Genomic DNA, 21,984 nt, shown 5'->3' on the forward strand with positions numbered 1-21,984 from the left:
TACGGCCGTCCGCGACCCCACACACCACCTCCGCCTTCACCCTTCGTACCAGCAAGGCCTCACCGCAAATGTCAAATCTCGCTCACCCCTTTCTCACGTTGAATTCCACCCTTAGAAATGTGCTGAAAATCCTCATTTTCCTCAAATCGGCGCTCTCCATCGATCTGTGCCCCAACATAGTCCTCTTAGCGCAGCAGAAACCATCCACCACCGCCGCGCCGATATCTCCCTCCCGAGCCGATACCAGCGGCGTCTTATTCACCGTCGAAAAACCATGCTGTCTCGCCGCACCTGTTTTCCATCGGCCCCCGTCTTAATCACTTTTATTAAAATTCGTGTCACTTTCTCTTACGATTATTTTTACAGTATAAAGGGAGTATATAACATAAATATTTTTTTGGGAACCTTAATAACTTATTTGTAATCCATTTAATTATTTATGTTTTTATTTTTTCATATTTAATTAGCATATTATTTAATGTCGTTAGTTTTTATTGCTATTATTAGTTTTAGAAATTTTGAAATTGAAGATATTATTCCCTCTTTCCCATTTCAATTGGCACACTTACTTTTTCGTTTGTCCCATTTAAATTGACACTTTCTTAAAATAGTATATAGTCCTTATTGTCTTTACCCACATAAAATAAGTGGATCTCACTTATTTTACACTCTTAACCCTTTATTCTTAATCTCCGTGCCCATCTCAAAAGTGTCAATTGATGTGGGACGAAATTTTAACTAATATTACATGACTTAAAATATGTATTTAACAATCATGGAAAAAGAATTTGCTAGGCAATTTGCATTGCATCTACACATTATTTACGTAGAATCATTACAATTAATAGCGACGGCATTACTAATTGGATAAGCCGGACGAAAATTTGACGCCGGTAGCAGGCAACCACGCCATCCCATCAAGAAACCGACCGACCGTAAAGAAAGCGGCGGTGGCCGCATCCCTTATTATATGGTACCCCGGCCACCGCACCCGGCCTGAAAGCGCCGCCCCGGGTCCGTAATTCCGGTACTCACCGTACCAGAGAGTGGACAAGGCGAAATCCCCATACCACTCGAGCCAGCCCCTGGGCTGCACCATCGAGCTCATGTAGGTGTTGATGTACACAGTCCGCGAATACTGCTTCCACGGCCGGCCCAGATAGGTGGGGCGCGTCGCGTACACGTAGCTGTCCTGGATGGTGAACCCCGTGCTCTGGTGCGGGTCCTTCCTCCCCTGCGCCGTGATCGTCACCTTCTGCAGCGGCAGCGGCTCCCTCGTGAAGATCTTGCACTTCTGCAGCACGGCCGCCCCGTTCCCGAAGATGAAGTCGATGGTGCCCGAGATGCTGCACTCCCGGTAGAACTGCCGGAGTGAGTGGGCGTAGAGGGTGTCTTGATACCCCTCCATGCTGCACCGGAAGAAGGCCGATTGGTCCGAGTCCACGCGCAGGGCCACTCCTTGGTGGTTCTCTGGCCCCGCCGTGTTGCGGAATGTCATGTCCCTTGCGATGAATCCCTTCCCCGATACCGCTGCAATATAATATATATGATCATCGCACGAGAGTAAAACTAGTATTTTGTTAAAATTTCATTAGAAATTAATTTACCAACGGTGGCCGTCCGAAACGTAGTCCATCCCTGCATGAAGTTGCGGCCGCCGGTGATGACAGTCTGGCCGATACCATCTCCGACAAGCATAATATTAGTCTTCTTCTTCTTCATGTCGATATTCTCACGGTAAACCCCTTTTTTCACGTAGATCACATACCTACGGTTGCTATGATCCGGGGCCTCCAAAATCGCCTGGCCGATGGACCGGTACTGGCCGGTGCCGTCCAACGCCACGACGGAATCGACGTGCATCCCGGCTGGGCCGGAGACGAGGAGGTCCTTATCGCCGTCGGTCATCCATTCGGGGAAACCTGGCCTTGGTAATAAATGATCAGTTGCATTCTTCTCCGGCGGCGGTTTGAACGGCAGGCCGTGCATCTGCGTGTAGAGAGTGAGCACATTGCCGATGAGCTGCGTCACCTGCGCGAGGCTGCCGCGCACGAAGCGTTGGAGGCGGCGGTCGGTGCCCTCGAAGCCTTCGAGGCAGGTGTCCTGGTTGCTGAGGGCGGCGCTCAGCCAGGCCTTGAGGTTCCCGTCGGAGTGAGGGGTTTTGTGGCCGGCGTGGATGGCGTTCATCTCCGACAAGGACCACGCCAGCTCCGACACCGAGAAGTCGAGGAGCTCCTTGCAGTCCTCCACGGCCAGCTGCTCGCGGTAGGTTATGGAGAGGGTGTTGAACGCCGTGATCTTGTCAATGGCCGACCGCGCCTTGTCGATGGAGTTCCGCAGGGCGGCTCTGAGGACGGAGACGGCGGGGCTGCCGCGGCCGTCCACGTGGGATTGGAGGCTCGACAGGCATGAGTCTTGGTTGTTGATCTTGTCGCAAGCACCAACCATGAGGGTTTCGAGGGTTTGGTTTTGATCGAATACTAATCCATGTGAGAGAAAGTGCGAGGAAGATTGTAGTATCATGGAAAGAATCAGAAAATAATATGGGAAATTGGCCATTGGTAAAAATTTTGATATGCAGAGATGGGTGATTGTTTTTGTTGGAGGCGATGTATATTTATGTTGTGTGAGGAATGAATGATGGGATTGCTTGTCATGGATGAAAATAGAGGGAAAGGAATTTTGAGTAGATGTGTTGATACAAAATATACTTTAATTTTCTTTCTGGCAAAGTTGGAGTTTATGCTATCTTTTACTAAATGTGAAAAATTGATTCTCTTGAGATCAAAAGATGTGGACTATCATAATTAATTAATCTTGTCTGATTTGCTAAGGAATTAATTGTATGTTGAAGTGAGATGGGATTCTAAAGTGACTATCAAAGTCTTTTGATTTTGTCGGCGTTCTTACAGTGTGCTAGTGTATCAAGTGATCCACAAATGGTGCATCCCTCCAACTTAAAAGTTAAAACATGATACGATAAATAAATTAAAAAGAAAAATAAAACTTAAGCAGGAGGTAAAAAAAGTTCTTTAGGCCACTTTTTTATCCCACTTTCCGTTCTAATAGAAAGATTACGTTGTTTCAACAAATTAATTGAGATTTTAGTAATTATCTCTTGGCTATGCTCATATATGACACATTACAAGAAACCGGTCGGATACGGATAAAAAATTCTGCCCGTAATATCACATATTTCATTGGTAAGGAGAAATTCCGTCAATAAAATCAAAATTTCTATCGTAAAATCAAATCTTCCGTCGTAAATTCCGTCGATATCTGACTTATTTTCTTGTAGTGACGTGGTAATTTATAGGTTAATACTTTAATTATGAAAAATAATGTATAGCATAAAATAGCCTTGTTTTATAAAATTTGATTTGTTTATTATATCCTCATATATACTTAATTAATTTAAAGTTAATTATGTAATTTAATACTCCATCCGTACCAACTTTTAGTATCCATTTGAGAGTGACACATGTTTTAATAAAGTGGTTAGGTATGTTGTGAGTGGAATAAAGGTCTCACATTTTATGTGAGTGTTAAAATAATAAAAGTGGAGTAAATGTCTCACCTACTTTTACTAAAAATAGAAATGGATACTAAAATGTAGGATATCCAAAAAAGGAAAGTTAGATACTAAAAGCTGGGACAAAGGGAGTATATTATACATATAATAAATCTAAAATATATTAGGGTTTATGTTTTATATTTTAATAGTTATCTAAGTAGTATAGTATCCAAAATCGGGACTCTTCACCACATAACATAAGTTACTATTCTTTATCTGTAAATTTTAGTAATTTAGAATTACAATACAAAGAATTACTTTATGGTTTTATTAGAAGTTTAATTTTGCTAGAATTCTTGAAATTAAAATTAGTTATATGTAAATGAAACCTAAAAATAGACAGCGAAGCGCAACTCAATTGGTAAAACGCTCCCCTCCAATCAATAGATCGAAGGTTTGAGTCACTAAGGTGAGAAAGGGAGAACCATTATTGATCCCTGAAAAAAAAAAGATGAAACTTAGAAAATGAAAAATGATGGCAAAATTAGGTGATTCTTAATTAATTAAAATTAATTTTTTATATCAAAATTTAGATATTTTTTTTCCAATTTTATGAATTTTATAACATTATACGTTTCAAAGTTCATCCCATATTAGTTCGGAAAAATACATTAAAATAATAAATATTATTATAAAATAAAATAAAATATATATTTTCACTCATAAAATATTACTCTCTCCGTTCTAAACGAAATGTCTTGTTTTCCTTTTTGGGCTGTCCCAAACGAAATGTCCTGTTTTCTTTTTTGGCAATACACTCTCTCTCTATATTTAATATTTAAATAATTTCTATCAACCAACTTTATCTACTTTATACACATTTCTTAATCTCCTTGCCGAAAAGAAATAGGACATTTCGTTTGGGAGGAGGGAGTACAATTCTCTTTTACGTGCGAATACACGTCATTCATGCTGTTAACTTTAAATGAGAAAAACTTTGATTGTGACCAAATTATTTAATCAGGAAACATTAATTTGTATGCAATCATCATTTAAATTGCAATTAATCGTTTCTATCACAACACAATTTGAATAAGTGGATTAGAGAAAGTGACATCCACGTGGGTTGATCACCCGAAAAATTAGACAGAAAAGTTTATTACCTCTCCGGGTACGAAACCTTATTCAAGCTAACTAATTTCACTTATTTCTTAAAGCTAACTAGACATAATACTAAATATGACATGCAGAAAATTAAAGAATATCAAAACACATCATGCTCACATTACTTTATTGCTCAAGGTATTACACATAATTCTTTTGGAAGAATATAGAAAAAGCTCATGCCCACTTACTTTATTGCCTAAGCTAATCACATTTTTTCTTTGAGTTTTAATTTGTCATCTTAATTAATTATTTGAATTACTTTTCAATACACCGTATTTGTTGTTGGCTCCTGATCCAAAATAAATCGGTTATATTTAGTTTGGAGAGTTGGGAACTATTCGAAGTGTATAATAGGGTTTCTTTAGTTTAGTTTTTTCCTAACAAATCCTAATAACCGCGAATTCTTACAAACATGAATATCCTACTTCAATTCCATTCACAATTTCAATAATTATTAGACGACAATAATCGGTATACCTAAACCATACATCTTTTGGGTCGCATAAGGAAGGGAAAACTCCATTTATCACCTTATATTTCAATATTTGTTTTAACATAATAAAAAATCTAAATAAATAGTACTCCCTCCGTCCCAATAATGAAGACACACTTTCCTTATTGGGACGTCCCAATAATAAAGACACACTTCTAAATAAGGAAATAATTAGGGCTTAAGAATATCTAATTAATTGCACCTTAATTAAGGTATAAATATGTTACAAAAAAACCCTAATTTCTAAACACATCTCTCACTCTCTTCATCTCCCTCCTTCTCTCCTCCCCTTCTCGGCCAAGTCGCCGCCGGCGAGCCATGGCCACCGCCGAGCACCACTCCGCCGAGCACCCCACGTCCACCGTCGAGCCACCTGCAAGTCTCCTGACTCTTCCTCTGCCACCAGACCCGCCTCCTTCAGAAATCCCGGCGAGCGCAGCGGTCATCGACCGCCACCGTCTGTACCGCCGCGTCTCCACCTCCGGCGAAGTTAAGCCACACCTTTGGTCATCTTCAGCCCCCATTATTCTTCACCACCGCCGCGTCTCCACCACCTCCGTCGAATTCTTCAGCCCCCATTATTCAGAAACTTTTTGTCTCGCCTCTATCTCTCCGCCCTCTCCGAGCACAAAATCGACGGCCTCGTTCGCACCACCTGCAGTTCCATTTTTTGGTCATCTTTTTGGTTCGATTTTGAGTTTCATTTTTTGGTTAACATTTTGAGTTCGATTTTGAGTTCGATTCTGAGTTTCATTTTTTAGTTCGATTTTCTGGGTTTTCTTTTGGGTTCGATTTTGAGTTCGAAATTGGGTTTGATTCTGGGTTCTCTTTTGGCCACCACGTTGGCGGTGTTGGCAGGCGGTTCTCAGTGATAGTGGAGCACGGGATGTTCATCGGGCTGGCGAGCTCGGTGATCGTCGCCGGCGTTGATGGCGTGACGGTGAAGACGAAGAAGAAGGGGGGCAGGGGAGCTCGGTGATTGTCTGATTGTCAAAAATGACTAAAATTAAAATAAAAAAACAATTAAATTAATTAAAATATTCTAAAATAATGAATTTATAAATTTAAATTTTCAGTTGACATTTAATATAAAATAAAAAGAAATCACTAAATATTTACTAATCAAATACACTAATAAAGTGGACCACACTACTTTATTCTCTAATCTACCTCACCTTAATCTCCGTGCTCAAATGAAGTGTGTCTTCATTATTGGGACGGAGGGAGTATAAATTTTCGGACATCACCTAATTCTTTGGGGAAATGGATTATTTTATATCTAAGGCACCTTTAGGAGTGGATAAATATATTATTATTATTCAAATTGAATAAGATATAAAAATTATGATCCCTAATTTAAGTGATAAATTTATATCTTATTATATTATCTCTCTATTTAGAGGGATTAAAAAACAAATAATTGTCACCATCTTCGAGATCATTGTGGTAGGCGTCTACAAACTATGGTAGTTAACCACTATTGATATTGGTTTGGGATGCACGGATTCGCGCAAAATCACCCCCGTGCAGTATCCGATTCGCGCGGGGGGCGGGTGCGGGCGCGATTCGCGTGGGATTCGCACGGGATTCGCCACCTGGCGAATCCCCCCAAAAATCAAAAAAAAAAAAATTTGGATTCGCGAATCGGGTGCGCCAACCTCGCGAATCCGGTGGTTGGCTTCAATATGCCGCTGCGGTGGTCGGATTTCAGAGGGCGGCGGCGGTAGGGGCGGCGACCTCCTGCCGTTGTTCAATCGGTGTGAGACGTCGATTCCTGAAACGACGCTTGATTCCGCCGGGGAAGAAGAACGAGGGAGGTGGCGCGGAGAGGCGGCGCTTCAAACGACGGCGGCTCACCTTGATTCCGCCGGGGAAGAAGAACGAGGGAGGTGGCGCGGGCTGGCTGTGAGTGTGGGTGTGCGACAGAGGGAAAGAGAGAGAGAGAGAGGTCAGAGAGAAGAGAGAGCGGCTGTGAGAGAGAGAGTGTGCGTGTGAGTGTGTGTGGCTGAGTGTGTGTGAGTGAGTGTGTTTAGTGTGTGTATTAGGTTAAAAGAGAATTTGGGCTTGGGCCTTTGATTTATTAATGGATTTGGGCTTCTAGTTTTATTAAAAAGGAATTTGATGGACTACAAAATTTGGGCCTTTAATAAATTTTAATTCTTTATATATATATATATATATATATATATATATATATATATATAACATACGTATCCTTCACGAATCGCACCCTATAATTTTTCAAAAACCCGTATCCCTGCACCCGAATCGTATCGCTCCCGCACCCGCCCCCTCGCACCTATGCAATCTATGGTAGACCGTATTACATGTTTCTGTTATTGTGTGTTGATACATTCAGTTTATCATTATGTAGATATATATTCAATGAGGAAGGCCTAAATGTAAGAAAGAAGAGAGAAGTAATCTCATCCGTTGATCTTATCTAATTTAACGGACATGATTTGTTCACGCCATGTTCAACGGATTTTTTCGTTGAACATATGGGGGGTCGAAACCCATAACCCCCAAAAATATTGTATATGTTCACGAATGTTCAACGAAAAAATCCGTTGAACATGGCGTGAACAAATCATGTCCGTTAGATTAGATAAGATCAACGGATGAGATTACTTCTCTCTTCTTTTTTACATTTAGGCCTTTTTCATTGAACCTAACCCTATATATATATATATATATATATATATATATATTTTTTTTTCCCGAATGCTTTGTAATTTCTTTTTGCAGCATTTAGAAACTTTAGGTTTTGCGAAGCAGTTGTTGTTGATAAGGATCTTTCTTAAAGATTCTCAAAAGATCTGGGGATCGATTTAGCTTCGTTTCTTCAGTACGTATTCGTTTGCTAGGAAATATTCACTCGGTTGCATAGTAACATATACTATAAGATTTCTCCTCTTTTTTCACTCTTATTTACATAGTTTTCTCATAAGCATTCTAAGTGTTTGTCACTCTTTTGTTTTTCAATAGTAGAGTTGTAATTTTTGTTATGGGAACTTTTAGAGAGTTTATCTTTGTTTTGTTGTTGGGATTGGGTGGTGACTATTGTACTCACTTTCAAGCAGCGTGTGGTGTATATGTTGCTAGTTTTCATCGTTGATAGAGTCTTAAAAAGTTACATAGGATTTTGATTCAGCAATCATTATAAATTTTTTGTAATTCAATTTCAGATAGTGAAAAATTTCCTCTGAACAAGGCTCCTCGGACATAAATATGTTTACATTGTGTGCGTGTGTTTATTTATTTTGATAGAAAATTTTCTTCGAGTAGGATGAAATATTTTCTCGAGCAGCTCATTTTCTGTTAGATAATAATATTAACTTTGGGTATTCGTGTGAAAATATTTTTCAACATTTTCTTATCTTGTCATCTCTAGTAAACATATATGATAAAAAAAAATGAAAGAAAGAATGTGTGGTGGATTGAAGGGCACGAGTTTTAATAAAAAAATTGTAAAATGTGATTTTAATGTTAAAGGGTAATATTTGACCCACCAAATTGTAAAAGTAAATGGTGAGTATTTTGTAAATATTGAGTGTGAATGTGGTTTAAAGTATAAATGAGATTTCTAAAAGAAAAAAAAAACACACAATCTTTGTGGACGGACAAAAATAGTACTCCCTCCGTCCCGTTAATAATGGCACGTTTTTCTTTTTGGATTGTCCCGCTATTGATGGCACGTTTCCTATTTTGAAAAAAATAAGGGAGTGATTAATGTTAATTAAAATCCTAATTAAATGATAAAACCTAATCTCTCTCTCTCACTTGAACTCTCTTCCGATTACTCTCTCTCTCATGCTACACCCTCGCAGCCTCTCCTCCTCCACGGCGACGGCGCACCGCCTCCGCGTCCACCCACCCTCCTCCGCTGACTTCCCTCTGCCAGTCGTTGGAGAAAGCCTTCTCCTTCCTCTGGCCTCCCCTCGCGCTGCCGCCTCGCGCTCCCACCTCCACCCGTCGCGCCACCACCTCACGCTATCCTCGTCGCCGCCGCCCTCCCACCTCTAATTCTCCAGCCAACAGCAGTATTAAGTTTCCACCGCTTCGTTCCCCCAAACCTTAGATCCCTAAACCCCTTCCTTTAATTCTTTCTCTAATTCTCCAGATCTGGTGAGGTGAGGGTAGCTATGGAAATTAGACCTTTTCAATTCCGTTGAAGACCAATACCCCTCCGACTACAAGAGCGGCGTTTTCGGTGGCGAAAACGAGCAGCAACTGCTCATAAATTCCGGCGACGATAAGGCCAGAATTGGCGGTGGAGAAGCGATTCATGGGATAATGTTGATATTTTGTTCAGTTAATAATGTTGATGTTTTGTTCAATTCACCCTGATCAATTTCTTAAATTTCTTGAATGTAGTGAATTTCTTGATTTTCTTTGTTAGTTGCTAGTTCAAGAAAGGCACAAATAAGGTGAAGGGACGGCGGCGGTCTGGCCGGCGACGGTGGCAACAGATATATGGAGGACCAAAGGCCTCCTTTATCATATTTAAGATTCAATTAAACATGTGGGACCATATCACTTTTCTTCTAATATCACTCTCCTTAATATCCGTGCCGAAAAGAAACGTGACATTATTAACGGGACGAACGGAGTAATAAAACACAATCTTTGTGAACAGAGAGAGTAATATATTCTCATATTTTTTTATTCATCATTTTTCAATAAAAATTTCACAATCAAAATAAATGCCCTCGTTTTTCTTGTAGCGATCTTTCAAGTTGTCAATGTGCAAATTTATCAAAAGACAATCTTAAATCTGAAAAATATTTATTTCTAGGCAGATCAGCTCCTCTACAAGACTTTCAAACAGATTAAATATTACAAAATCACGCAAGGAATAAAAATGAAGGGGAAGAAAAATCTGAATATCTCTCTAAGGAATTATTCCGCTTCTATACAAGGCCTCCCCACCTTCTGCCTGTGAATAATTTGAAGCTGTTGGAGTAACACCTTGATGATCCCTAGCTTGAGATGCCGTAACCAGCTTAGCATTCCAATACCAAGGATGAAGTTTCGGAGACGAAAGCGACGGCGAATACGACGACGGATGCAGCATCACAGATCCCCAGTCCCTATCTCCGATCCTCGCCTCTCCTATCCTCCTCCGCACCAGCAGGCTCCCGACATCCTCCCTTCTCATCTCCGATACGCTCCGGAGTATAGCCGTGCAGACGAGAAGCACGAGGACCGCATCTTCTTCGGGCAACACCTCCACCACGAGAAGCTTCCAGTTGAGAAGAGCAGTAGCTTTCCCAGATGGGGTCTCCTCCGAGTACCTAACCATGGTCACGTACTCATCTTCTTCCTCCGTCCTAACATCTCGTTCAATTCCTTCTCCTTTCACTTCTTGTGTTTCTAGGCCGGACTTCTTGACCTCGTATTGCATATGCCTACCGTGCAAGAGCTTTACCTGCAACTGTCATTGTTGGATTACGTTGCATTATGTTTAAGTTGAGTGGGGGGTTCTGATCTTACCATTGGTTGAGAAGAAGCTTCACTTTGCAGATCAAATCTCAATCCTGAGATAGATTTTGATGAATCCCATTGTATTACCAATTCATTTCCTGTTGAGAATTTCCATGAAGCTTGGAGCCCTTCTTTTGGTTCTTTCGGTGTCGCGGTTCCAACCAATTTCTCTGCTCTAGATGGTACCACGCAACACACGAAAATACATAAACACGAGCAATCCGGATAGGCAATGGTCATTCTGTTATTGAAGCAGACGAAGTAGCGAAGAACAAGTGCATACCAGGAGATCTACCGATTGAGCTGGAGCCGATAACATAAGACCAAGAGCCCTCGCATATCTGTATAACGCGCTCTTCCCATTTCACAGCCTTAGGAGCTTCGCCCCCTCTTCTCCAAAAGCCTCCTCCGACTCTGTTGTGCAAAAAGCTCGATATCAGCTGTCAATTCAGTATAACGTACACAAGTTTCTCAACGAATATGCATTTCTTACCTCATTCGAATAACAAAACACTCCCTGCCTCCATGATCCAAAACAGTACGAGACAACCACCTCCCTTCTTGGGGCCGGTACTGATTCATTTTCAGAATAACATCCGATATCATTGCACCCGAATCATCCGTCACGCGGTCTGGCACACATTTCAGAAAGTAAGGTGCTTGTACCGGTGGAGTTACTGAAGCAACGATCCTTGCTCGTTCATCGATTTCTTTCTCTGATGCGAGAGAGGGCGCACGTAGCAAGTCGTTCCAAGAAAACAGTTTGCTATCTTGCACAGAGCTGCCTTTAGAACAGAAGCCACCACGGTGACGTAGATCAACTATTAATCCTTTGGTTCCGAATTCACAGTAGAGATGCCACGCTTTCTGCCATATTTCTGGCATGAAATCTGATATTGATTTATCCATTTTCAGCTCCCTGTGACACTTTGCTGTTCGAAGACGAAGGAAATCCCTAGAAGGATTTCTTTTTGCTTGCTTGATGTTTGAGATTACTTTTACTGCTATGCACACCTGCAACCACGGATGATTGTATAAGCATCTTTATTAATTCACTCATCTCATAAAATTGGTTTAAAATATGCTATAATCAAGCTAGATTTGGCAAAGATGATTACTTCAAAGCAACTTTGATTCCTAAAAAGCTAAGCCAGCAGTTTGAGATGCATTGAGTATCAAACCGGTTGTAAGATTTTTAATAATAATCTTCAATTTTAGGCTCAGCAGAAATTTGAGTTCAGAAACAATTTATAGATCTATCTTTGTATTCGAATCATTCTTTGATCTTTTCGGTCAGAAAACCACAAGACTTTAGACAGTCCTAGGTAAAATATGAATTGCTGTATTTCACTGTAAAAAAAAAAATTGCCATAATGAACTAACCTCGAACAAGAACCTGGGCACCAAGGACTTGTATTTTGTGTTGACATCGGTATTTGTAACGTCCCAGTAAAAAGGCGGCTCGACAATAGGCCTTGCGATGGCTGCACCACCTGCTTTCTCGTATGGTTGATCAAAAGTTCTCTCCCATAGCATCTTTGTTTCTTCTGTCTCTTCTTCTTTCATATCATCCCCTACCCCGACTATCTTCTGCACGTCCCCCTCCAACTCCTTAATGTCTACTGCATATACCGTTGGATAGCTCTAGTAAATCCAAGTAAAATATATTTGCCATCATTATATTTCTCAAGAACAACCATAACTTGTATATATTCATACACAGATGTGTTGCGCAAAGTATATATGTAAAGGCAAAACTTGACAATATTTCTCATAAACAATAGATGAGATGGATGCCTTTCAAAAGTTTGGATTCAAATTTTTCACTTTCTACTCACAAGGCACAACAAAAAATCTATCTGTTGATCCAAGTACTTCTTGGTATTATTTAGTCATGCATAAGAAAACAAACTAAAACCAACTGCCTAATTTACTCCAACTGATTGTTACAACACAATAAAAGCCATGTACTCTACAAAGTTTCCCTATTATTCCTACAACACAAATAATAAGGATATTTTTTCAATTTTTTCTCCGAAAGCAAATCATGCATATGTTGAAAGAGAACAAACAGAGAGGCAAAAAGCTACAGAAATTAAACATTAAAAACATAACCTTGCAGCAATGAATCTATGCCATCAATGTCACATTAAAATAAGCATTTCTATATCCACAACAACTACACAAAATAATGGGTTACTTTTCTACTTATCGCCAAAATTATCAGAGATCAAGTTGAAGAAAGTGACCTGATGAGTAAGCCACATTAGGTAAACATCTGAGGTGGGCACAATGCAAGAGCATTCATCGCCAAACCTATGAAGCATGTAGATGAAACCTCTGTATCTCTGCTTGGCTGCAACTAAATACACCATCTCACAATAGTAGGGCTCTGCATACATTCTACAAAGATTCCTACATTTTGACACTTGATCTAACAGATCCTCACTGAAACTAGACGAGTAATTTTCCACAATGTCGTCCGCCTCGTTTTCGAAGGGCTCCGATTGGAACTTGTGCTCCCAGATTTTCATGCATCTGTCCAATGCATACTCTTCATTTTCCTCATCAAAAATATTTGGTTTTCCTATGAGTTTTGAGAATCTTGACTCGCAGTAGTCTCTGTAATCGGCCTAAAAACAGTTTAAATCAGATATTAATTAAACAAAATAAAATCATCTCTTGGCAAAAAGGAATGAAAAATAATAATTGCAAGTGAAATCGACATTAATTACCCAATTAAGAGTGTGGCAGAACCAAACCCATTCAACATCAAGAGGTGGAAGAATCATTGGAGGCTTCGAGCCCGTTGTGAGATCAGCAATCAATGGCATCCATATCTCATCGTACCTGCAAAAATAAAAGAATCCCATCAACTTTAACACCTAAAAATCCACAAAAAACTGCAGAGCAACATCAAGAAATGCTAAAAAAATCAATCTTTTTTCACAAAATGGGCCTTCTAACAGTGGGTTTGTGACTAAGCCAGCAAAAGTAACATAATCCCATCAACTCAAACACCTAAAAAACGGCAGAAAAACGTCAAGAAATGCGAAAAATTCAATCTTTATCAGAAAACTGGCCTTCTAATAGCTTCCAAAATAGTGGGTTTGTGATTAAGGCAGTGAGAATCGGAGAGCGATCTGAAAAGAGCGAGATTTCTTCTAGCAGCAGCAACAAGGTCGACGCTGAAGCGCACAGTTTCGTCCTCTGATATCGCGCTGAGTGTTCTCATCGAAGCTGAAGCCGACATTTTCCTCTCTCCTTTTTCACGGACTTTGTTTTGATTGAGCTTCAGACTGGAGTCCCAGATTATTTAAATTTCATTCGTTAATTGAACAACATTTTTTATATTAATAGTGACACAGGTTGCTGTCTGATTCTCGGAGTGGGTGATGGAGACTTTGGTCTATGCGTAGATGCTATAGATTTTCTTTTTGGGTTAATTGCCGGAAAAATCATATACTTTTTGGAAATTTGGTTTTTTTTCATGACAAAAAAAACCTGAACAGAAATCCATGAATTGAACAATTTATTGCATTTTTTCCCCGCGTCTATTTTTCGGTGATCTCCGATGGAGGTCCGATCCAACGTGGCTGCCACCTAACCTTAATTTTCCACCTCACCCTAACACCTAATTTTCCACCTCACCTCAACCCAAAACCCTCACAGCAGCCCTAAGCATCGAAAATTCTCCATCTTCTTGCCACGGCCTCGGCGAATTTGAGGATGTGCTTGGTGATCCCGCAGGTGAGGCCGCGGAAGAGGGTCTCCGGAATGGTGGGGTGGGCCGGGAAGACGGAATCCAAGAGATTCCGCTCGGCCGGAAACTGGTCCTTGGCGAAGGTGGTGAATTTGAGAATCCACAATTCGATGTCCCGCTCGAGCGACTCCCATGGCTTCTTGTGGATGTTGTCGATGCTGAGCTTCTCCAATCCCAGCTGCAGGATGTGCTCCTCCAGCGCGTCTCTTCGCACCACGTAGTAGAGGTGGCAACACTCGTCCTTGTGGCTTCCGGCAAGCATGGCCTTGGATATTCGGATGAGATCGGAGGTGATGTCGGCGTCGTCGGCGGTGTATTCCTCCAGCAGCACCTTCAATTCCCCCTCCAAATACGACATGGCGCGCTGCACCACGCTGCCGGCGCGGTTGATCGTGTAGGCGTACTTGTAATCGGATGCCAAATTGGCCAGCGAATTCGACAGCGACGTCACGCGATCCACGGCGTCCAGGAACCACGCCGCGTCTTCCTCTCTCAGGCGCCTCCATTTCACGTGGCTCTCCATCGAATCGTAGCCGTCCATTTTCTCCTCCACGAGCATCAGGAATTTCTCCATGACGATGGGCACGGCGTCGCCGCCCGACTCCAGCGACGAGATGTAGCGGTCGATTTCATTGGAGATTGTGGGGAGATCGGGCGTTTCTGGGGGTGGCTCCTCTTCTTTGTCGTCCATGGGCGTTGAAGATTTTCTAATTCAACTGTCAAAAAATCATGAAACGATGTCGTTCAATTGCCGGCGATGACACGCTGGAATTCCGATTGCCACCTCAGATTCAATTTCGCCGGAAAATAGACGCGGGGGAAAAATGCAATAAATTGTTCAATTCATGGATTTCTGTTCAGGTTTTTTTTGTCATGGGAAAAAATCAAATTTCGAAAAAGTATATGGTTTTTCCGGCAATTAACCCTTTCTTTTATTACATTTTTATTTTTATTTTTTATTTTTTTAGAAACAGAGATGTTATAGATTTGAAAGAACATTTTATAGGCTATAGGCTCCCTAATATGGGCCCGCTTGAATGGATGTCTCGCACTAGCGGCCTCTTAAAAATTCTCAACATGACTTTTTTTTTTTGTGAAGAAATTATCAACTTGACTTAATAAAAATATTTTCGAGAGAAGCGATCTCTTGCAAATTGCAATACCGTTTTCATAATATGACTATGAGATGGTCTTAGTTACAATAGAATCTATTGTATAATTGAATTGTATTTCCATTTAGATCATAACTCGTATTCTAATTCGAACTCATATTTTAATTCAAAACTTAGTAGTAAATAATATTCCTTCCATCCTACAAATTTTGAGTCACTTTTTTTCGACACGAAAGTTAAGAAAATAGTATTTAGTGTGTTGTGTGTGATAGGTGAAAAAGTGAAAAAATGAATAAAGAGAATTTTTTGCCATATAAGAAAATGACTTAAGATTCGTGGGACGGATGAAGTATTATTTTAGGTGTGGGCCAATTCGATTGTACAGTACATTCGATTGTACCTACATTTTTGTGATATAAAATAAATATTGAATTGTTAGGTGAGATATACTTTGACTGATCTATTTGTATATTGAGGTTGTTGGTGTTTGATAGTGTTAAATTAATTTGAGAAATGAATATATTTTTGATTTTTTTTAAGTAACTTTTGAAAATTCTTTAAGTCAAAGAGATAAATAATTCCTTATCAAGACATATGTAACTCCTTAGTAAATGTCTTGTCTAAAATTGAGGGATTAACCCTTTGATTATGATTCATGAGATGCTTATTGAAGTTTCCCATTGCTTCACATATTCGTAGTAATGGGGTTCGGAAATTACTAGAAACATCTAAAACTCGAGCTTACGGGAAATAGTAAGTTAAAAATTTATTGAAAGTTCAATAATTTATAGTATATATATAATTGTATATAAATTATTAAAATTTTAACAAATTTTTATTTTTCATATCAATTTTAAATTTGTATTAAAATTATTTAATTATTAATTTTTTATGATTTTGCATACTTATTGGACTGTAACGTAGTGACATGGCACAAAAATGTTCACTTTGCATTAATATGATTGAATGAAAAATTTATCCTTATTTCATATCCCCTCAATCCCTAATTATCTAATTGAAATTGAAACGGCAAAAGACAGTCACATTTCAACAAAATATGAGCTTCCATTGATTTCTTTATTTCCTTGGATTCCTTCTCTTTTTTTTTCCCCGCTTCTCTCGCATTCTTTCGTCAGCTTCAAGTCTCTCGCTTTCTCTTGATTTAGTGCCCTATTATTGATTTATGTTCAAATCGACGTTGCTTTATATTATTCGACATATTTAAATACGTAGGATTTCAGACAATCATTTCAGCACAAAGTTTAGCCGAAAAATTGTTGAGTATGTGAAATTAGAAAAATATGAATAATTAAATTATTTTAACATAGATTTTAAAATTGATTGTAAAATAAAAATTTATTGAAAGTTCAATAATTTCCATACAATTAACCTAAGAATTACATAATATTAAATACGAGATAAAAATATTAAAAATAAAATAGCGACTAAATGATGGAGAGGAAGAAAAAAACTCAAAAAGTGAAGTTAAAGAAAAGTGAAGTTAAAAGAAAATTCTAGAGTTTTCAAAAAAAAAAAATCAGATATATAAGGACAAATGATTAGGCTTAATGTTCAATTAATTATGATTGTCTGTGAAAGTTTGACGGGTCAATATCTTTTCTATTGGATTATATATGTTTCAACTCTAGATCTGTTTCATTTTCAAATATTAGATTTAAAAGTTTTCAAGGGAACATTAAACGGTACGAATGTCTACGCACAGTGAAATTCAGGGATCAAACTCCACATTTCTTCCTTCCCTAAAAAAATAGATTTAAAATATACTCATGGGTTAAAAAATATAATTGCAACTCTAATTAAATTAATAATAAGGTTAAGCATACAATCAAAATTTGTGCACTTTGCACTATTTTTATTTCGATAAAGTAAATGACGAGGGGCCTCTCTCTTTCTAAATAGGAAATAAATTAAATTATCTGCTGCCATTAAAGTTTTCAGGATTGTGAGGTGATTCCATGTGGATAACAACTACTAGTATAAGCCAAACGTCAAATTAGGAGAATGCATGATTATGACGTAATTAACAACACCTATATTATGCTTATTGTTTCGTATCCATCTTTTTCCATTGAGCTTTTTGTCCCACCAATAGATCATTTACATATGATATAAGATGAATCAATGCGATATTTGCTTTTGCATAATAGAAGAAGTCCAAGTTTTTTACGTGGACGTTCGCATGGTGCCAATTATTTACACATTTTAATATAATTATATATGAGTAATTTGCATTATGTGGATGATCACATAAAAAATTTATATAAATTTAAAAGAGAGGTCAAACCAAGTATATTAATTTATTTCATTGTTGGTCATCTATGTGCTTTATGATACGTATAGGAAATTTGAATCTCTTAGTGATGAATTATGGGAGGCGTTTGAATATGCTTGCAAGAATGTCTACAAGTTTCAGCGTGAGCTCGCTAGTTTTTTTTTTTTTTTCTGATGATGTAATGATTTGAAAGTCGAAATTCCTTTCTTAACTTCTCGATATTATTGGATTATATTTTATAAATGAATTCTCTTTTTTCCTAAAAAAATTGTTTATTTGTTTTTGGGATGTTCTCTTCTTTCCTAAGCGTGCATATATTATTTGGAGAAGGTTACAAATGCATAAAAGAATATTATCCGATTAATAGTTTGGACAGCTTTAGGATAAGAGTTTTCCATTTATTTCTAAAAAACTTTAAGGTAGAACATTGCTTTAATGTTTCTGTATTAACATGTATTATCCTATACAAGGATGTGACACCTACTAATTACCTATATAGGAAAGTCACTATCGTAGCTTAATTAATTAATATACCTAACTGATTATTTTCGCAACAAAAATGAAACAAACTTCATCACTCTAAATCTAAAATACTACCGATTTCGGAAGATATTTGGAAAATAAGAAAACCTAGGCATTTTTCGAGGTTTTTTCATCGAAGACGACGAAAACGTAGGTGACTATTTCGCGTTCAAGCATAACATTCCAAATAAAAATAATTACATTAATTTTAATAGGCCCTAATTAAATTTGTTGCTTTTACTATTCTGAAATAGTTTTGTAAAATATCATTGTCATTAAACAGCAAGGAACTCACATGAGATCCTCTCTTTGAGGGATTACACAAGATTCTTTTCTTTGTGATTGAAGTTGTGCTTTTACTTTTACTTTTACTTTTACATTTCTAGGTTGAAGTTTGAGAATCTGTAATATTATCAAAAGTTAGATGTAGGTTACTTGATTTCCTCAACTGTAAATTTGTAATTAACCATAGATCATGTGAATCTACATCTTATCATGCATCATGTAAATAGCTATCTATGTTCTTCTCACTTATTTTCGTGTTTGCATTCTAGCTTAAGGATACGATACTTTCTCTATTATTATAAGTGTCCTTTTTTTTTTTGTAAATATCGTCTGATTCTCCCTTCACTGTTCACTATCATACTTTAATTGTATATGTTCAATATATTTGATGAATGTTCAACGAAAAAATCCGTTGAACATGGCGTGAATAAATCATGTCCGTTAGATTAGATAAGATCAACGGATGAGATTACTTCTATCTTCTCTCTTATATTTAGGCTTTCTTCATTGAACTTTGGCCTATATATATATATATATATAGGGTGTGGTTCTAGAGAAAACTACATTATTTGTGAGAACGTGAGAACTATCAAATCCAATGCATTTACTGTAAAAATTAATGCATTCGCTGTTAAAATTAATGCACTCAAAAAAATAAAAAAAAATTGTTCCCTTCAAGATTCGAACCCGGGATCTGCATTCATCCAACAAGATGATGCATCCACCGTAGATCTTGACGATCGAATGGCTAAAAATGGTTCTCTGTTCTTCTTTTATTTAATGGTTCTTTCTTGAACCTCTCCCCATATATATATATATATATATATATATATATATATATATATATATATAGGGAGAGGTTCTAATAAAAACCTCTATTAAAATGAGAACTAAGAACCTAATCTTAGCCTTTTAAATTTTAGATCTATTGGTTGGGATTGATTCTATTTAAATAGCCGTTTTTTTTTTTTTTTGTTTAGTTCCCTTTTTCCGTTTTTTTTATGTTTTTGATTACTAGAAAGATATTTAAGTCTTTGTATATTATTCTTATTTAACTAAATACTCTAAAATAGTGGATTAAGTTGTTAGTGCCGATTTTTTTTTCCTCTTGTTTTTTAATTATTGACTCAATAATAGATAAGACTAAATGTGCAACATACAAATACAACTATGCAATCTAGCAACTGTGTAATCAAGCTAACTGTGCAACATAATAAGGCAAATATGCAATCAAGCAACTATGCACTTAAATTTTTTACTCAATTTCTCAGCAATATCAAACGACAATTTACACGACGCATACAAATTCAGGTGCATTGTGACAAACTAAATTAACGCGTATATATTTCGACATGTGCAACACGCTATATAAACTATGGAATTTCATATCCGAATTTGCAACTCAACACAATAACTATATTAATTTCAGAACAACCCTGCAACACAATCAATCAACTATGCAAGTAAAATTAACTTCAGTTCATAGCAAAATCAAAAAACAATATATACAGCAAAAATAAATTTAGAGGAATTGGGATTAACTATGCAACACACTAAAACAACTATGCAACCACATAAACAATTGTGCATCACATTCCAACAACTATGCAATTACAATTGTTAAGTGTGAAAAACTGCTGGAAAAGTGAAATATTCGGACACCATCGCCGCCGGTTGTGAAACACACAAAATGGAACACCACCGCCTTGTTTATATCGCCAGAGTAAACTCTGAATCGCCGTAGCCGCCCGGATGTGAGGAATGCCTTTCAATTTTGGACAAAACTCCCATAACCGCCTCATTAACTAAGACGCCGACAACTTCACAAAATCGTCGTTGCCGTTGCCAGATTTCACAGAGAACCATCAGTCGTTGCTTCGTCGATCGCCTTTGATGCACAATTTCTCAGATCGTCAGAACCTTACTTGCACAGAAGGTGACACCTTAGTTTTTTGAAACCCTAGGTGAAAGCTTCACAAAATCGCCGCCGCCGCTACCGAATTTCATAGAGATCCACCGGCCGTTGCTTTGTCGACCGCCTCCGATGCACAATTTCTCAAATCGCCGGAACCTTACTTACACAGAAGGCGGCTCATATATGCAACTATGCAATTAACAATTGTTAGAACTAAGCATTCTCAAATAATAACTATCCAAATAAAATGGATATACCCATACAATTGTAAGTCCAACTACTTAATTTTGAATCCCTACTATGCACTTGATTCTTTTAAGTTTTAACTATGCAATTAAAACTGAATCACTATGCATCTAATTTTTTCAATTGTACATCACCAACCCATATATCATCTATGCAATTCAGATAACAAATATGCAAGTACAATATATGCAACTATGCAGTAACAACCCTTACAACTAAGAATTTTCGATCGAAGTTGTGCGATTAAAATATAGTACACCTACACAATATCAAATCCAACTACTCAATTTCAATCACTACTATGCAACTCCTATGCAATTATTCAACTAGAACATTATGCATCTACATTTTTCATTTGTGCAACACAAACAACAACAACTATGCAATTCATATATCTACAATGCAACTATAATATATGCAACTATTAAAGAAATTCCAACACCTATGCAATTACACGATTTATTCAACCAAATTTTAAACACATGGTATATTAAAGAAAATCCAACAATTTATTGGAGTAATAATATCAACATCCACGGTATATTCATCAAGTTATTACAAAAACGAATCAAATGCATAGTTCTCAACAAAGTGTGCAATAAATTCGCTCAACTATGCAATTTAACTTTGCAAATAGGAAGCAATGTAGCAAAATTGATATACCGGATTCCGTGGCAACCTTCTTTTTGAATCGCCAGAAAAAAAAATCAATTTCAGTAAATATTTCCTCCGTCGCCGCCTTGCGCAGATCGCCCCTAAAAACAAACACAACCGCCTAGTTTGAATCGCCGAGGAAAAACCCATTAAGTAAATCGCTTTGCCTCCGCCTCCACCGCCACCTTGAACAGACCGACGCCTAAGTCTCCCCCCCGCTAGAAACCGCCTTCGTCTTGCACAGTTCGACGTCAATCGTCGGAAACTTCGTTGCACAGAATTTGTCGCCGCCCAATAATCCCGCAACCAAGTCGGACCTTTTTCCAGATCGAGGGACCCCTTAAGTAAATAGCTTCGCCTCCGCCACCACCTTGCTCAGATCGGCGCCCAATTCTCCACCGCAACCGCCTTTGTCTTGCACAGTTCGATTCTACGTCCAAAACCTTCGATCGGCGTCTAATTCTCCCAAGTCGATTTTTCCACAGAACTCGATTCTGCCGCCGGAAACTTCGATAGGCGTCCAATTTTCCCAA

The 21,984-nt window shown here is 38.2% G+C and overlaps 3 protein-coding genes across 6 annotated transcripts; all 3 read right to left on the reverse strand.

Moving 5' to 3' along the window:
* Window positions 1-722: 722 nt before the first annotated feature.
* LOC130997471 (putative pectinesterase/pectinesterase inhibitor 22) lies at window positions 723-2,705 on the reverse strand. Its single transcript, XM_057922783.1, has 2 exons — window positions 1,608-2,705; window positions 723-1,530 (listed from the first exon to the last, which is right to left on the reverse strand). The coding sequence occupies exons 1-2, from the start codon at window positions 2,557-2,559 to the stop codon at window positions 860-862; spliced, it is 1,623 nt and encodes a 540-aa protein (XP_057778766.1). The 5' UTR covers window positions 2,560-2,705; the 3' UTR covers window positions 723-859.
* A 7,240-nt stretch (window positions 2,706-9,945) lies between these two features.
* LOC130997472 (glycine-rich domain-containing protein 1) lies at window positions 9,946-14,083 on the reverse strand. Of its 4 annotated transcripts, none has more exons than XM_057922784.1 (8): window positions 13,745-14,079; window positions 13,397-13,511; window positions 12,911-13,294; window positions 12,045-12,305; window positions 11,155-11,675; window positions 10,945-11,075; window positions 10,671-10,831; window positions 9,946-10,611 (listed from the first exon to the last, which is right to left on the reverse strand). In XM_057922784.1, exons 1-8 carry the CDS (start codon window positions 13,912-13,914, stop codon window positions 10,069-10,071), a joined length of 2,286 nt encoding a protein of 761 aa, XP_057778767.1. In that variant the 5' UTR covers window positions 13,915-14,079; the 3' UTR covers window positions 9,946-10,068. The 4 variants fall into 4 exon arrangements, 3 of the variants coding, with proteins under 3 accessions (XP_057778767.1, XP_057778768.1, XP_057778770.1); XM_057922785.1 differs by having other exon boundaries at window positions 9,946-10,605; window positions 13,745-14,076; XR_009093098.1 differs by having other exon boundaries at window positions 10,473-10,611; window positions 10,671-10,836; window positions 13,745-14,083.
* A 255-nt stretch (window positions 14,084-14,338) lies between these two features.
* On the reverse strand, window positions 14,339-15,115 carry LOC130998278 (exocyst complex component EXO70B1-like). The gene has a single exon (XM_057923710.1). The coding sequence runs from the start codon at window positions 15,113-15,115 to the stop codon at window positions 14,339-14,341; it is 777 nt and encodes a 258-aa protein (XP_057779693.1).
* Window positions 15,116-21,984: the final 6,869 nt, after the last annotated feature.

This window comes from Salvia miltiorrhiza, chromosome 8, assembly GCF_028751815.1.
Source record: "Salvia miltiorrhiza cultivar Shanhuang (shh) chromosome 8, IMPLAD_Smil_shh, whole genome shotgun sequence".
Classification (NCBI taxonomy): Eukaryota; Viridiplantae; Streptophyta; class Magnoliopsida; order Lamiales; family Lamiaceae; genus Salvia; species Salvia miltiorrhiza.

Excerpts from the sequence above, each read along its gene's own strand:
- LOC130997471 (XM_057922783.1), bottom strand. The coding sequence starts at position 2,559 with ATGGCCAATTTCCCATATTATTTTCTGATTCTTTCCATGATACTACAA. Across the intron at positions 1,531-1,607 it reads GTTTCGGACGGCCACCGTTG|CGGTATCGGGGAAGGGATTC; the intron begins GTAAATTAATTT and ends ATTATATTGCAG.
- LOC130997472 (XM_057922784.1), bottom strand. The coding sequence starts at position 13,914 with ATGTCGGCTTCAGCTTCGATGAGAACACTCAGCGCGATATCAGAGGAC. Across the intron at positions 13,512-13,744 it reads ATTTTGGAAGCTATTAGAAG|GTACGATGAGATATGGATGC; the intron begins GCCAGTTTTCTG and ends TTATTTTTGCAG. Across the intron at positions 10,832-10,944 it reads CTCAATCGGTAGATCTCCTG|AGAAATTGGTTGGAACCGCG; the intron begins GTATGCACTTGT and ends CATCTAGAGCAG.
- LOC130998278 (XM_057923710.1), bottom strand. The coding sequence starts at position 15,115 with ATGGACGACAAAGAAGAGGAGCCACCCCCAGAAACGCCCGATCTCCCC.